The sequence below is a fragment of the Rhineura floridana genome, chromosome 9 (assembly GCF_030035675.1).
Source record: "Rhineura floridana isolate rRhiFlo1 chromosome 9, rRhiFlo1.hap2, whole genome shotgun sequence".
In the NCBI taxonomy this organism is placed as follows: domain Eukaryota; kingdom Metazoa; phylum Chordata; class Lepidosauria; order Squamata; family Rhineuridae; genus Rhineura; species Rhineura floridana.
The window spans coordinates 111347797-111364858 of record NC_084488.1 but is presented as its reverse complement, the minus strand read 5'-3'; the positions used below and the strand labels follow the sequence as shown (position 1 = coordinate 111364858).

At 44.0% G+C, this 17062-nt stretch overlaps 1 protein-coding gene across 12 annotated transcripts in view; it reads right to left on the bottom strand.

Annotated features, from left to right (window-relative positions):
• Positions 1–10746, bottom strand: part of PAQR3 (progestin and adipoQ receptor family member 3) — a 37330-nt gene extending 26584 nt beyond the window's left edge. For 9 of the 12 annotated variants that reach the window (XR_009757769.1, XR_009757768.1, XR_009757767.1 and 6 more), the window contains exons 1-7: positions 10461–10746; positions 9379–9648; positions 8308–8470; positions 6946–7101; positions 5378–5575; positions 4636–4726; positions 3715–3863 (exon numbers count right to left, since the gene is read on the bottom strand). Coding sequence is in view for 8 of the 12 variants with exons in the window: in XM_061583267.1 (XP_061439251.1) it covers positions 3724–3863; positions 4636–4726; positions 5378–5575; positions 6946–7101; positions 8308–8470; positions 9379–9563 (933 nt within the window). In the remaining 4 variants the exon portion in view is untranslated. Of the gene's footprint in view, positions 1–4; positions 3004–3714; positions 3864–4635; positions 4727–5377; positions 5576–6945; positions 7102–8307; positions 8471–9378; positions 9649–10460 lie in introns of those variants that run through there. The other 3 variants (XM_061583269.1, XM_061583274.1, XM_061583265.1) reach the window with 3 other exon arrangements.
• Between the last annotated feature and the right edge of the window lie 6316 nt (positions 10747–17062).

Below are 17062 nucleotides of genomic sequence, written 5' to 3'. Positions count from 1 at the left end.
GAGGAACATAGATATTGACCAGCAGGAAGGATATAGATGAAAGTTGCAGTAAACCCGCCAGGGCAATATTGGCGTATGTGCCCAGAGCTGTGAAATTTGCCCGAAGCGAAGTAGAGATCAAGATCGATAAACCTGCTTTAGGTCTGCCTCTTTCTCTAGGGGGTTGTTAAGCAAGCATTTCTGAGTTCAGGAGTATAAGTTTTGTAAAATTTCAGTTTGAAATGAGCTTATGGGAAACAGCAGTATTTTCAGTTTATTATTATTTATTAAATTTATGTCCCACCCTTCGTTCCAGAAGGAGCCCACAATTTAAAACACAATTTAACATGGTGGCATGTGAAAAATTATGCTGGTTGTATAATCTGAAATCAACAGCTGCTTTGCAGGTAGCTCATACGCAGTCAGGCATGGGAGACAGCTCCAGGCTGATGCATGCCACTATCAGGCTCTGAACCTTTATTCTTGAACTGAGGCTTCAATGCCTACACAACTTCAGCTTTACATGTAAGGTTCTGTGTGCAGTGAGAGTGCCAGCACAAGTTATTGCCATTCCATTTTCTCCCGTGCCTAGCCTATAGATTTGGGCCACGTGTGAGCCAGCTAAAAGTCTGGTACTGATCCAAAGTAGATATCAAACTAGTAATTCACAATTTTATTCAGAAGCTTTTAGCACTTAGGCTCCCCTCTGTATTCTAAGAGTCATCACTCCTATTTATGTGCATCATTGCATACTTTTAAATAGGTAAAGAGCTGCTCAGCCTGTAGACTAATGTAAGCTATATACATTAGAAGTATGTTTAACTTACTGATAAGCCATTTTTCCAAGGTCCTAAACGCAGGCCCCACTAAAGTCAGAACTATGCGCCCTGTAGCCATCTTGTCTTTTGAAACCTTGCCCGCTTCTCTGTGACAAAGCAGCTACAGGAACAAACATGGAGTGGAGAAATAGTAGGCACCAGCTCGCTTGCTCTCCCACTCCCTCATTGCATTCTATACTAATGGTTCCAACAAAGTCTAGAACTCAATTTGGGGGAAGGAGATGAAGTCAAATACCTCTGCTCTTCCTTACAAATCATCTCTCAACATGCTGAGAGTGCATGGATGCTGAGATGTGGCAGCTGGAATTTCAACACAGGAGGTGGCTGCTCCCTGACTTTTGCCAATTGCTTCAAAAGGGGGGGGGCAGAGAGTGGATGCCTAGACACACAGACTGCCCTGCGTTTGGCAGCAGACAAATGCTATCCTCTTGAAAAGATTGCTCAGAGCAATTCTACTTAGCCAAAAAGCTACAGTACTTTAAAATAGTCCCTTATCTTTAAAAAAAACCTTGGCCATTTACATATAATGTATAAATCAAGGACTCCCAGCTTAAGCTACAAACTACAAACTACTGAATTACATCTGAATAATATACAAGAGAAGCCTGGAATCTGCAATTACTGGTGGGGTTCAACTGCTTTTTCCAAGATTAACATGTTACAATCTCACTGAAGCAAACAACAGCAGACACACTTAGAGAAAGGGAGAGGAAATCAAGTAAAAATCCCTCAAATTCATGTTTAAAGGATAACAGCAAACATCAGTGCAAAGACACAGAACATGTTAAAAAAAACAGCAGACATAAGGGATTTTCAACTTCCTAAGTGAGATCCCAGAATGAGAATTTATTACAGGAATGCCACATACTACTTTGGGAATGCTTCTTCAGTGTAGCAGAACAAATAGTTTCCAGGCAAAAATCTTACTACAATTTGTATAAGTGGTTTGAGTAAATCTGATCTATATTTACATGGCCCTGTTCTATAGTGCCAAGACAGGGTGACCTCTGCAGCAGGTTCACTACCCTAAACTTGAAAAGTTATTTTGCTACTGGAGACCTCTTCAATGGTCTTTGAGATGCCTGTTAAAACATTTTGTCCCTAACATGTGGAGTGGATTCAAGAGAAACAGCTCCTGAACTCAGCATGCAATAGAGACATTCATTGTCACAACTTCGGTGCAATAAGACTAAAAGAAACAAAAGCAATTTCAAAAGATTACAAGTACAGCCTGCCTAAGCCAAGGAGGTAGCAGGAAAGGTCAGCCTCTGCAGGATTTTAAAGTGAAAGAGAAGATGAGTGGGTCAGTCACTAGGTTTCCTCATATTTGGTCTGGGAAGATGTGCAGAATATGACAATACAGGATGATGTGGGGTCTCCAATGTGACATGCTTGGGTGCTAAAAATAGGGCCTTCTCAGTGGTGGTTCTCCATTTATGGAAGCTCTCTCCCAAAGGACATCCCTCCCTCCCTCTCTATCTATAGTTGGCCCCATCTGTTCTGGCTTTTAAAATGCGCTCTTTTATAAAAGAGGATGGGCTAGTTTTAGATTTTACTACTGATTTGAAATGATTTTAAAATAGTTTAAGTTTTATAGACTGATTCACTGCACTTTGAGATCTGTCCAACATTTTGAGATTGTGTTTTTTTATTTTCATATAAGCAGCCTTGGGAGGGCTTTTTGCCTTTAAATGTGGCACAGAAATACTATAAACAAAACAAATGACAAGATCCCTGGGAAAGCAAAGAGTGAAAATAAAGTAGTTGCCAGCATCATAATTTCAGAAAAAAGGGAACTAGTTCTGTAGAATGCAAAGTCTCCTATACGTGCAGTGAAATGGTGGAAGACTGCTGATTTTTTTCCAGAATGAGGGGGAACAAACAGCAGATTTTAGTCTGTCATGAAGGGGCCACACAAGTCGTATGGAAATGAAGCATTTTCCTGTGCATTAATGTCAGCTGTAAACTATGCCAATTTGAAAAGGGTACGATACAGCAGTAGAGACCAAGAGGAAAAGATCCAAAAGATACATTTAAGAAGGTACTGGGGGTTGTAATCTGTCTGTTGTACTCAAATTGCTTCTTCCTGCTCCACTTCACCACCACAACAGGCAACATTGCACCATCATCATAACACCCTTCCCTGGAATTCCTGGCCTCCAAAATATAGCCTTCCAATAGCAACCTAAGGAGAGTCAATGAAAAATGTTTGGTTCTGCACACTTTCATCAAAAGTGGCCTTCTGACTTTGGGCCCACCTGTGAACCTAAAGAGCAGGGCCAGAATTCAAAGAAGTAGATTCAGTACTGCTAGAGTACTGTCAAATGACTAACAGCTGTCCTGGACAGAGAGGCTGTTGAGCCCAAAAACCAGGAAGCTAGGAAGATGTAGAATTAATATAGCCAGGATAAAGTCTCTAAAGAGGAAACGAAAAGCTATATATCCTAAGTAGTAAATCACATGCTTTGCAGGCAAAATCTCTTTCTCAGGCTTAATCGCTGGCATCTCCAGGAAGAGCTGGGATGGATGGGCCTGACTAGTACCCAGAAGAGCTCCTAGCAGTCAGTACTGAGCTAGATGGACCATCAGACTGACTCTGTATAAAGCAGCTTCCTATGCGCTGGAAGCAGTAGAGGAACAAAAAAGCATACAGCATTCTACCTCCTTTCCAGTTAGTAAGCTGAGAATTCCAGAGCATTTGTTGTCCCAAGCAAATTCACTCCAGTAAGCACAATTCTCCCCAACAATGAAAAATCAACTAGAGATCCATCCTTTATGGCTTTTAGGCAAGGAGTTCAACCACTGCCTTTTTAACTGTGGCAACAAAAAGGTGAAACCCTTTCCCCACAACAACCCAGTCCATTTTCATCTCCTCCTATACAAGAAACCACCATACCTTTGTGCGCTAGAGTGCGCTATGGTCAGGGCAAGGTTTGCTGTGTCTGTACTGCATGATGTACACGGTAGATTGATGCCACCAGTACAACATCACTACTGCGAGGATGTGCCATACTTGGTGGCTTGAGCCGAGGTAGTTCAACTGCCCTGTTGGAAAAGGAAAACACAAACTGATTTAGCCAAAACATGCAGTATACATGATAGAAGCTTTGGAGGCACATGCCTTCTTTTTATCTGGACACTGCTTGTATGCACCAGGGCACCCATTTACACTCATTTCTGCATGACACAGTATGGTGTGACTTCTCTGGAAAGCCTTCCCTCCCAGTCAGGACTGTGTGAAAGATTCCCCAGATAATATATACTGCTGGAAAGGGAGAGAATACTTGACCTTCTTAGACAACTCTCTTTGGATACCACGTGCTGGAGCAATACCACAGGGGAGGGCCATCCCCTTCATGTGAGCTCCTAAGCCAACTAGTTCAATACTGTTGGTAACAAGAATGCTGAACTAGGTAGGCTTTAGTGCACTCCAGGAACCGAACAGATATTTAAAAACCCATGTGTGGAGGCCCACGATGTGCTCCTTTTGTCACACCATACAACTGGGCCCAGGTGCCCACAGCAACAGAGAGGAGATGTACAGGGCAATAAGCGCTCGCATAGCATTGAATAAATAATTGGCCTATGCCATGCAGTAATCCTCAGGGCCACACAAACAGCAGCAACAGAAATACCAAGCTCCCGAGATTTCTGTAGGTGGTGAAGAGTTGCGTATTTAGAAACTAAAAGTCACAATTTGGGGCACAAACATGCAGATTCTTAGACTGATCCCAATATTTATTGCATAGCAAGATCCAACAGCCAACAAAATTTCATTGCGTGCCTTCGTAACCATCCAGCCAATGAACATCCCTACCTGGGAAATATCTTTCTGGGACTTTAGAAATATAAAAGAGAAATGCTATGGCAGCTATCAAGTACATCACAATCACACGGGGAGCAAATTCCTGAAAAGACAAAAGCAGCAGCATTAGCTATTAAGGTGAGCAAGATCCTCATCAAGGAAAAAAGACACACCAGAGATAGTAATCCTCCTTAACAGATTTCAAATGTTAAGTAGGTCCTTAAAGCAAGCATGTAACCCAAGTTCATTTTCCTATATCATGTTTAGCGAAAAGCACATATAGATAGTATTCACCATGAGCAACTGAGTCATCTTCCCCCAATGAGGTTATCTTCACAAATATATTCTTAAGAGATAAAGCCAAACTAGACACACATTTCTTTTGCAGAAGGGCTCTCCCAGGATACCCACAAAGCAGCACCCCACTCTCGCCCTTCATTATGTCTGTACACCTATCAATCCTGGATCAGGGCTAGAGCCATCATGCTGGGGAAGTTGTTCCTATAGTTCCCCAGGAACATCATCTGGATACAGTTGAAGAACAAACCTCGCCATAATTCAATTCAAGTTTCAATTCTTACTGTTCTTTTTCTTCTCATTTATTTACAGAAAAGCTTCCTTTTTAAAAAAAAAAAAGTAGGATCAAGTAAAAGGGTGCAACCGTAAGCCAGCTGATCTGGAAGTCTTTACAGACTGAATGGAACTTACCTTGGAGTACACACAGGGATGCTAGCCTGGTAACTTCTCAGCTTACCTGCACAATAGAAGCACCGACACCTCCATTGAGCCAAACCCAGTGGATGGTAGGAATGATTCCGTAACCTGACACGGAGCAGAAGATGACTGAGCGCAGCCTGTGCCACTGCTGAGTGAGGTAACTGGGGTGGATCTGAGCAAAGAATACTGCCAAGATCATAGCAAGCACAGTGATCAAGTATACTTGACGCCAGTACTGGGAAAAGGGGGAGAAAAACAGACAGCCACTGAGTGGCAAGAATACAAATCTTTGGGTTAAGATAATGCAAAAAGTCAAATAAAAGGGAGTTTTCACAAATCCTGGAATGTGCACTTAAAGCAGCCTTCCGGCTCATGAAAGGGCTACAAAAAGACACAAAAGCAATCACCATATTTTCTCTAGCATACATAGTGTGTGTTTTACATCTAAGCGGCAGGATAAAAAAAACCACATTTTTATTATCCATTTCAACATGTTTCATTTGTCGTCACATATTTTTAAGAAAATGTAATGTTACAAATGAGGCTGGTCATTCCTCATGAATTGGAATAGCAACTTGGTAAGAGTCTAAAACAGATTTCAATTTATTATAAGGATTAATATGCTGTTTTGAACATGCTGAGCACGTATCAGTCCGGTTTTATCCACCGTTTCATTGAGAAAAGTCACACATTGTGCAGAGCAGAGTTTATGCTGGCAGTTAAAATCCCTTCCAAACGCAGGATTGAATTATTTGTGCTGCTACTATCACAATACTAGCAATTGCCACAAAAACTATTACACACACCTACAATTTTAATCAGTTAACTGCATTTCAGCTGATTAACTGAGGCAATCAAGGTATCTATTTGAGGATTCAAAGCTGCAGACAATTGCTCTTTGAGAACTGCCGTTTAATAAACAAAAACACCCCAATCCCTATTAGGGAAGGTTGCCTTTAATATTTTCTTTTTCCTTTGCTGGAAATGTAAATGAGCTGCCATTATAGAACAAAAGTGATCTTAAATGCACAAGCACATATAACACCCCATAATATTGTGGAAGACCCAGCTTTAAAAGATGCACTGATCATTTTGGTTGAACACTATTATCCTCAGCTACCTCTTGTTAACTGGCTGAGCAAAACGAGGCCTTTGATCAGTTTGGCTTGTATTTGCTTGCATGGAACATGTTTTCTCCCTTGGATTACGAAATACTGGAATGAAATATGGTGCAGGACACAATTCTGCATTTCAAGTCAGAACAGTAGTTTGACTCTTAAACCTTTTTTTTTTGCTTTTTAAGGCGAAGCAGGTATTTTAAATCAGCAACTTAACATTGCTGTAATTTTGAATCAAAGAAAAGGAGATCTTTATTTTTATTTGATTTTTATTCACCCTAGACCAAAGCCCAGTGGCCTTTTATCTCTCTTCACGGGAAAATACTTTTATTTGAAATTCTGCTTGCGCCATACATTCATACCCAATTAATTCTCCAACTCAGCCAACTAATGCAACTGCGATACCAGCTGGTGTCCCATGAACATCAAAGGAAAACAATATTAGCAAACGGCAGAACTACAGCAGTCAACATGAATATTAACTTACATTGTTGCAATAAAATGCATAAAAGACTCCAGACACATAACAGCCAAGGATACCAATGGAAATTCCCGCATAATCCAATGCCATCCATCGTCGACTAGTCTTCTCTGAACGATGACAACAGAAGAGATGATACCCTACTGAGCAAAGCATACAGACCTATAAAAACATTCAAACAAATCTGCATTAATTTCCTCAGTGTTTAATTTCTTGAGATTCAAGCAACAGCAACACTAAAAAACAACTGGATTAAATTTAGGGGAGGCTCTGGATCTGCAAGGTGAAGATTATTCTGATGCTAGTAAAGTTATTCTGGTCTGATGTTACTAGGATTCTCACTGGGATCTATCAAACAGGACTGCAACGTTTAACTGGTTAATTGAGTTAAACAAATCCATTTTAGGAAGTTTTGATTTTAAAGGTGGACCTGATTAATCAGGCAGCAGATTTTTAAAGAGTCCTTTTTTAATACCTCTGCATCAGGAACTATTGTTTTTACCCACACAGATATGCTGAATTCAGTGATACGGTACAGCTCAATCAAGTAAGATTTCTTTAGTCAAGTGACATCCTTAATAACTTGGGGTCTGTTATTCAAGATCCCTCAACTAGAGGTGGCAGAGATCAAACTTTCATCCTTTCCCACACAAAGCCCTCTGTTCTACAACTGAGCTATGCTGCCTGGCCCTTCCTTCAGCACAATTGTTTGTATGCATGCTTACTCTGAAGCAGATCCTATTGTGGTCAACAGGGCTTACTCCCAAATATGCAGAGCTTGTGCCTTGACCACAAATAGCAAAAAGGTTCAGTCCCACCAAAAATTGCACAAGGCCATGGGGGCGTTTTTATTTATTTATGAAATGTATACCCTATCCTCTCAATGCACTTGCATTGCTCAGGGCAGTTTAAAACAAACTAGCTACAGTATGAAAATGAAGGGAAGCTCAGCAGATGTGTTTTTTTTTAAAGGGTTCATCACAAAAGGTAATCAGCCTGAAAAAACCCATAATATACTAGGCAACGTGTTCCATAATCTGGGTCCCAATAACACTGCCCACTTTCAGTCTCCAGTGGTGTGAAGCTTGCAGATTATTCCTGGGTTGTTTTGAACAGATCTTTTTTTAAAAGGGAAATGGGAAACAAAAGTCTATTTAAATAAATGAAATTCACAGGCTGAGGTGGACTAAAAAGAAGTTCTCCATCAGCACTGGGATGCAGTGTCAAGCCACTCTAAGTGGGCTAGAATTAGCAGGAGGAGGACTCTGTAAGCCATAATTTGGGAGAGAGTGCAGAACCTTTTCCTGTCTGTCTCATCCCAACATAGACACACACACAAGGCAGGGCTGCAATTTTAATGGGACTTACCTGAAAGCAGAAGAGACAAACAGAACAAATGACAAAATCTTCTCTAGGGGCACTCGCTGAAGGCAACACGGAAGTCATGTCATATATGCCCAATGTGAAGAAGAGGAAGAAGCCCAATAAGTGACTCCATATGTTGACGCTCTCATTGGATAAAATGAATAAGCTGGAAAATGGAAAAGAAAATAGTCATGACTATAGGGAAGTCAAGTGAGCAATTTTTGTAACTGACAGCCTGATCCTGTGTTCTAGATCAGATGGCTGCTACCGCATCCCTGCTTGCTTTTAAGCAAGCTAGTCAGTATCCATTTTGTCCTCTACGCTGCCTCCGAGTGCAGTTCATTTCCATTAAAGCTTGGTTGGCACCATTTGCTCTGCATGCGGAGAACTTGTTCCTACATCTCAGCACAGCAAGAGTTAATGGGTTGAAGGGGGACATTGTCTGGGGGCCCATTGGGAGTTATCTTACGTGGGAATATGTTGTGTGTAAGCATTTTTTCCTGTGTGTAGTGGTTAAGTCTTCAGTTTTCAGTTACCACTTGTGTTTTGGATGTGTTTAGGACCCCAGTTCAAGCATGTGGATAGGATGTCAATCTCATTTACATCACACCGTCTATCCATCCACTTTGACTCAGATACACTAAAGCAAGGATAGGGAATCTTTAGGTCTCCAGAATTACAACTCCTATCAGGCCCAGGTAGCATTACCAATGGTCAGTGAAGATGGGAACTGTAGTTCAGCAACAACTGGAGGGCCAAATGTTCTCAACACCTGCTCCTGCATTGGTGTGCTGTACCTGTGTGGGCTTCTTGACTTTCTTACATTGGCATAAGTCACAGAACTTCAGTCTCTACTATTTGAAATTGGATCAGTACTAGGGTCAGGAGAGACAAAAGTAAAAATATACACACGGAAGCATGTTTCAGTGAAGTTGATGCCTTTGCTAACTGCTTTGATTACAAGTCACAGAAAAGCAGGACGTATAATGGAGTGAATGGTTTCCAATGGCTTCAATACCTCAATTCAAAGTAGTTGGTGGATTTAAATCTGAACCCTTTGGATCAACCTCATACCTTTTTAAGCACAGCCTGGAAGGTAGGTACGCTCTGTAGCCATCTGTGATGTAAGGATTGTCCTTAAGAAACACTGGAATTTGTTCATAAGTGTATAGGCGAATTTCTCGAGGCACCAGAACAGGCCAGTACTGGTAGCTTCCAAGCTCAATGTAATGTGCACTCTTCAGAAGCTTCTGATGCATTTTAGCAGTGCTTCACTCACTAATCACGACAGGTGCAAAAAATATCAAGTAGTACTGAAGGCCTCTGGCCTCTACAGCAGTTTATCTGCAAAACAACAACATAACATAACAGCTAATACAGTACAGAACATCCAACTCCACTCTTCTTCTGTCACAAAGCATCTCTCTATAGAGCACACAGACACCTTTCAGGCAACTCAGGAAAAAAGGTCTCTGATTAACACTATATGCTTAAGGGGCAATGATTAGCAGTTCTGAAGGACACCCATACACATACAAATCCATCTCTGCACAGTTTAAAAGTTTCACTTTATGAAGTAGATTATGTGCCAGGAAGTAATTTTTCTTTTTTCAGGAGAACACTGAGACAAGCAGACCTATCCAACAACCCGAAGTCATAAAACACAGGAGAAACTTTCACCAACAGAGCCTGTGGAACTGATAAACTGGCCAAAAGGCAGCAATCGGGTGATGTGGTTTTGTTTTTTAGTTTAAAAAACCCATTGTTTAATTGCTCAGTACTATCACCAATTTGATCACTAATACACAGGAGCCGAGTCCCATCTGAACTCCGCAGGTAATCATGCAAAGGATCGGGTCTGTTGGGCCTTTCAGGAGCAACGCAACCACTAGTTGTACATTTAGGCTGCATTCCTACACGCGCTTACTTGGGGTTAAGCTCCAATGAAAACAAGACAATTCTGAGTAGACCTGTTTGAGATTGCAATGTTATTGCACCTACGGGCGCATGACGTACAAGAAAAAAGTAAGGTAGATTATTAAAAGCAACGAGCCGAAATATCAGGGGCCGTGAAGAGGCAGGCTGACTAGGGAGAGCGCCTGTAATATGGTCCGTTAAAGAAGGGACGGTCTCCTCCACCCACCCACCTCGCTCACCCTGGTCGCCGCTGCCGCCTCAGCAGCCGCCTCAGCCCTTCCCGCATCGTGCCGGGGAGGGGCTCCCTTTCTCCCCGCCACAAGAACCCCTCGGACGACCAACGCAGCGCCCCCTCCGCCCCGCGGCTCCTCGTCGCTCTCACTTGCCGGCCGGTCCCCCTCGGATGGCGCAATCACCGCACGACTGTCACGCCGCCGCTCCGCCACCAGGCAGGACCAATCAGGCGCCGACGCTCTGTGCTCGGCGCGCCCATTAACTGCGCACGTGTTGAGCGCTCGCTCTAACTGAGGAGGCCAAAAGCAGGCAAAGCGGCTGGCGTTGTATAGGGAGGCTAGGGAGCAAGAAGGGGAGGGGTAGGAATAACGCATGCGCACAAAAGAGACGCAGGGTTGGTGCCTGGCCCCGGCGTTTCAGTCCTGAAAGAGACGGGGGCGGCTGAGTCACTGAAGAAGTGGCCTGATTAGTTGTAGAGAAACCTTTCCTTTAGGCTTATTTCTCCTCAGAGAGTTTGCATACAAGGCTAGGCCTACTCAGAGTAGACCCACTGAAATTAATGGGCATGACTACATGTGTTATTCAGTGCTAGCCCTTCTCGGAGCAGACCCATTGAAGTTAATAGACACGGTTCACTTTGCTCAATTTCAGTGGGTCTACTCTGAGTAGGACTTAGTTGGATACAGTCCCACAGTCTGGGTCTACCTACACTCTGTTCCTCCAGAGCGGGGCTGCAGAAGAAGCCAAGGGGAAAGGACGTTCTGGCCCCATCTATCTGTCAAAGCAAGAAGAGCGGCCGACTGCTTTTCAAGCAGGGAAGATTAGCTTGGCCCACGCTGGTTATAGAATTGCTTGTAGCTCAACACTTTGTTCTGGCCTTGGAAGAATTGACCTTCCTCTTCCACCTTCTCCTTCCGTGCCCCTTCCACTGTGTGCCTCTTTTTAGTTGGAAGGTTGAATAACGGGTGGGGAACCTTTTACAGCCCAAGGGCCACCTTCCGGGGGCCATAAGCTACTGGTGGGTGAGGCCAGAAGTAAAAGTAGGCAGAAAAATGTGAGGCTAGTTTCTTCACACACATCCATTTACCCTCCATCTAGGAAAGCAAGACAGTGTTATATCAGAGTTCAAGGACACAGTTCAGCCAGGGATAAATATTCAAGGAGGGTGCAAAGCAGGGCTGGTGAGAGGTGTGGCTTGGTGTGTGGCGTGGGGAGAGTCCAGATCAGCAGTCCAGCATCTGTATTGCATGCAGAAGGTCCCCAGCATCTCCAGGTAAGGCTGGGAGTGACTCCTGGCTGAAACCCTGGGGAGCTGCTGTTGGTCAGTGTAGATGATACTGAGCTAGATGGACCAATCAGGGCCGGTTCTAAAGGGTGGCCAGGTGGGGCACTGGCTGAGGACCCCTGGAGCTACAGGGGGGCCCTTAGGGGGCCCTCCACTCCCCTTCCCTTCCATGATCTGCAGCAGCAGCCGCGGATTGCAAGACAGGAGCTTCCACCTGCCTGCCATTTTCTCGCCCCACCTACCTGTCTCCTGCCTTTTAGCATTGCCCTTAATGAAGATGGTGGCCAAGGTTTCCCTAAGGTACTGAAGCCCCTGCTGCCATCTTAATTGATGGCAGAGATGCACACGCGTAGCACGCACGTGTGCCATCAACAAAGATGGCGGTGGAGGCTTCATCCCCTTAGGGAAACCGTGGCCACCACCTTGGTTAATGGCAATGCTAAAAGACAGGAGATGGGGGGGCGTGTGTGTGCACATGCATGCATGTGCCGAGGCCCAGGGCAAGCTGATGCCCAAGGGTCCCGGCATACCTGGGGCCGGCCCTGGGACCAATGGTCTGACTTTCTATCAGGCAGCTTCCTGTGTTCCTTGATAGATTGAAAGCCACATTTGGCACCCAGGCCTGAGCGTCACTATTTCTGGTTTAATAGCCTCACTTCTCTCTCTCTCTTTTTAATTGATCAGAGCTACTAGTTGTCTACAAAGCAGGATAAAACATAGTAAGTGTGGCTTGGGACCCCACTATCTTCTGGAACATCTCTCCGCATATGAACCTATCTGGACCCTTACACTGTGAACTTTTTTCAGGTCCCTCCTCTGAGGGAGGCTCGGAGGATGGTGACAAGAAAGAGAGTCTTTTCAGATGTGCCCCCCATCTGCGGAATGCACTCCCTAGGGAGGTCCACCTGGTGCTATTGCTGACATCTTGTCAGCGCTGGGTAGACTTACCTTTTCCCCCAGATATTTGATAGACTGAGTGGATTCCATTTATTGTTAGTGTGCTTCCAAAGTTTCCTATGGCTGTTGGGGGGAGGGCTTTTTTTTTTTTTTTTGGTATGTGGTATGAAATGTTAATGTTTTCTATGAATCCCCCCCCGGTATAATATATTTTTTAAATTGTAAGTCACTTGTATAATTTTTCGGTAACAAGCGACTAATACATTTAAATAATAGTAATAATCATGAAGAATATAAACTGGTTTCAAACCAAATTAGTCAAGGACTCAGGACTAGTTCCAGGGTTTTTTTGTGAGGGAGAGCAGAGCACTCAGTAACATGGCCTCAGTAGAACCCATCCCTCATTCTTGGAAATGGGGGTCCTCAACAAGAAGCTCAGTCCTAACTGCTAGGTCATCCAGAGTGTGTGAACAAGCAAGCATGGGGAAGCAGTGATTGCACCTCACTGAGCTGTTTTAGAGTAGCAGTCTCATCTGTGAGGAGTGGTGCCTGCCTGCCTGCCTCACCCTTGCACTCTCTCTCTCTCTCTCTCTCTGGGTGGTGTAGTAATTGCTGGGTGCCCAGGGCTAGCTTGCAGTTTTCTGTGGCACCACATCCAGAGGGAGAGAGTGAACAGCTCTGTGTAGGCCACATCTGCATTTTACATGCAAAGCAGTATTATGCCACTTCAACATTCATGGCTTCTGTTGCACCCTCTGTCTGCAACAGATGAAGGGTGCATTATTATTATTATTACCCAACACACTCTTTCAGCAATGCTGCTACTAGGAACTCTGCTTTTCCCTCAGCCCTTGCTATGAACAGCAAGGTTTACAAGCCAGACCCACCCTCCTATATATCTTTGTGCCTTTGTAAAGATTACAGCTACGGGCTGCTCCCTTAACCTGCTCTGGGGTAAACTGCGCTACAGCCGTTGATACTGTATTATAATCTTTGTTTATGTTTAGTCAACCTTATGCTCTGTTTGATAGCTGACCAAGAACCAGGCGTGTTTGAAAGGTAAACAGATTTTATTAAACAGACAAAATACACAAGATTACTTTAACTCAGTTCTTAAGTGTGGGGTTTCAGTTACTTGTCCTTTGAAAATGGAAATGGACTGCCTTGAAGTCGATCCTGACTTATGAATAGGGTTTTCATGGTAAGAGTTATTCAGAGGGGGTTTACCATTGCCTCCCTCTGAGGCTGAGAGGCAGTGACTGGCCCAAGGTCACCCAGTGAGCTTCATGGCTGTGTGGGGATTTGAACCCTGGTCTCCCAGGTCCTAGTCCAGCACCTTAACCACTACACCACACTGGCTCTCAAGTTGTCCTTTAGTTCAAGAATATTATTTATTATTTATATCCCACCCTTCCTCCCAGAAGGAGCCCAGGGCGGCAAACGAAAGTACTAACAGCACTCTAAAACATCATAAAAACAAAGACTTTAAAACATAATAAAACAAAACATCTTAAAAAACATGTTAAAACAAAGCATCTTTTTGTTGTTATATGCCTTCAAGTTGATTACGACTTATAACGACCCTATGAATCAGCGACCTCCAATAGCATCTGTTATAAACCACACTGTTCAGATCTTGTAAATTCAGGTCTCTGGCTTCCTTTATGGAATCAAATAAGTTCCTCAATTACTACCAGTAATAACCCCTGCCTCGCTACCCCTCTATAAACCATCCTCCCAACCCCCCATCTCTACCCAGTCTCTGCCCTATCAAACTCACAACTTTTTTCCTGTCTTATCTATCAAGTACTCAAATATAGCATTAAACTCTTATACACATGGCCAATCACCATACAGCACAGACCAACATTCTGTTCACTCATTCCCCGCTCCCAACACTCACCACTTACCATATATACACTTTATAATATCACCCACGTATCATAAATAGCATAACATAACAACACCAAACATTAAGATAAAAGCATGGAACACCATGTCCCCCAAAGAATCCTGGGAACTGGAGGGTGTTCAGGGTACTGAGAACAGTTAGGACACCCCTCACAGGAGGACAATTCCCAGAGCAGTTTAAATATATCCCTCTAGCCCAAAAACTCTGGCAAGTGCAACTCTGTGAGGAGAATTGTGTTTGTTGTTTAACCTGCTGCATATATTTTTTTTAAATAATAAAAAATAGTTTAATAAATGGTGATGATACCAGTGATAATTATATTCATCTTACAGAGGACAAGATACATCCTTTGTGTCTAAGCCTTATAAGTCTGTCCCCATTTTACACAGGGATCTTCCCAGCTTCCTTTGTTTTGTCATGGAGAATACATGATTACTGATGGCTACTAGTTACGGTGTCAGTATGGAACTTCCAGAGTCAAAGGCAGTCGTGATACTGAACAGTTGGTGGAGAGCGGCAACAGGAGAGGATTATTGCTTTCAGGTCCTGCTTGCTTGTAGGCTTTCTGGATCACAGTGGGGAAAAGAATGTTGGACTAAATTGACCTCAGTTGGTTTGAATCCAGCAGATACCATTTTACTTTTTAATCTGAGAGATTTAGCTGAGCATAGCAGTTTTACCAGCTCTGTTGCTTCTAAATACCGGTAATCATTCATAATCCCAATATAATTAACCTGGCACATTGTTGTTATGTGCCTTCAAGTTGGTTACAATTTATGGCTATCCTATGAATCAGCAACCTCCAACAGCATCTGTCATGAACCACCCTGTTCAGATCTTGTAAGTTCAGGTCTGTGGCTTCTTTTATGGAATCAATCCATTTCTTGTTTGGCCTTCCTCTTTTTCTACTCCCTTCTGTTTTCCCCAGCATTATTATCTTTTCTAGTGAATCATGGAGCCTGCTCCACGAGCTAGAGGGAGCCCCAGCTGACGAAGCGTCAAGGCCCCAGCTGACAAAGCGTCAAGGCAAGTTAAGCAGCAGAGCGAAAAGAGGGTAAGTAGCTCCCATTTATTCCATTATTTAATTGAAGTAAAACAGCTCAGAGCAATAAGTAATAAGGGCAGCCCAAGGTCACCCTGAGCTAGGAGCCAAATCCTGAAAGAACCTATATCTTAGGAGACAGATCCTAGGAGAAGGAAGCCCATAGAAAGCTAGTTTTCAACACCACCCTAGCAGGAAAGCTTCAGGGGACACTGTAAACAAGGCTAAATTCCAGTCGGAGAGAAGGGGGAAAAGGAAACCCCACCGACACATACAGGGAGAGAGTCAGCTCAGTCCTTGCTGAAAAGGGCAGCTTCAGCCTTCCTGAAACACAACCACAAGCTCTGTTTCCCTAGGTTAAAGAAAGGTCAGGCTGTTCTAGGTGGGAAAACAACAAACACAAAAGACTTGCCTGGAAGGCGCAGCCCCTTGATTAGATTAAAAGCAGCCAAAAGCTTAAACAGCCCCGCCACTTGCTCAGGAAGGAAGGACGCCTGAGAGAATACTAAAGAGTTAAGCCCCAGCTGATAGCCATCAGCCTCAAGTAACACATCATTGGCTGGCAGCAGTAGCTGGGAGGAACCAGCCACACATATAAAGTCAGAGCACCCTAGCGACGGAGCCTGCTCCACGAGCTAGAGGGAGCCCCAGCTGACGAAGCGTCAAGGCCCCAGCTGACAAAGCATCAAGGCGAGTTAAGCAGCAGAGCGAAAAGAGGGTAAGTAGCTCCCATTTATTCCATTATTTAATTGAAGTAAAACAGCTCAGAGCAATAAGTAATAAGGGCAGCCCAAGGTCACCCTGAGCTAGGAGCCAAATCCTGAAAGAACCTATATCTTAGGAAACAGATCCTAGGAGAAGGAAGCCTATAGAAAGCTAGTTTTCAACACCACCCTAGCAGGAAAGCTTCAGGGGACACTGTAAACAAGGCTAAATTCCAGTCAGAGAGAAGGGGAAAAAGGAAACTCCACTGATACATACAGGGAGAGAGTCAGCTCAGTCCTTGCTAAAGCGTCAAGGCCCCAGCTGACAAAGTGTCAAGGCGAGTTAAGCAGCAGAGTGAGTTTGGCAGCAGGGCGAGGAGGCCAGGGCCCCCCACTCTGCCCGTCTGTTCCCTGACCTCAACTAAACCGCAGTCTCCAACCCATTAACGTAATAAACCTTAAACAAAACTATGCAGGTAAGAAGCCAGCAGGGGTGTGGGGGCTTTCCAGTGTTTTGCACCGCCTGCAGCATGTACGACTATCTGCCTGTTGGACAGAAGTTGTGGGTGTGCTCTCGGTGCAATGAGCTCCTGGCTCTCCGGGAACGACTTCATTTCCTTGAGGCCAAGGTGGCGGACCTGGAAAAGCTGAGAGAGGCAGAGAGGTGTGTGGAGGAGGCCTTCAGGGACGTTATAGCTGTGTCCCACTCCAAGGATGATAGCTCTCCTGCTATCATGGAGAACGATGGTCTCGGGGAAGGAGAGCAT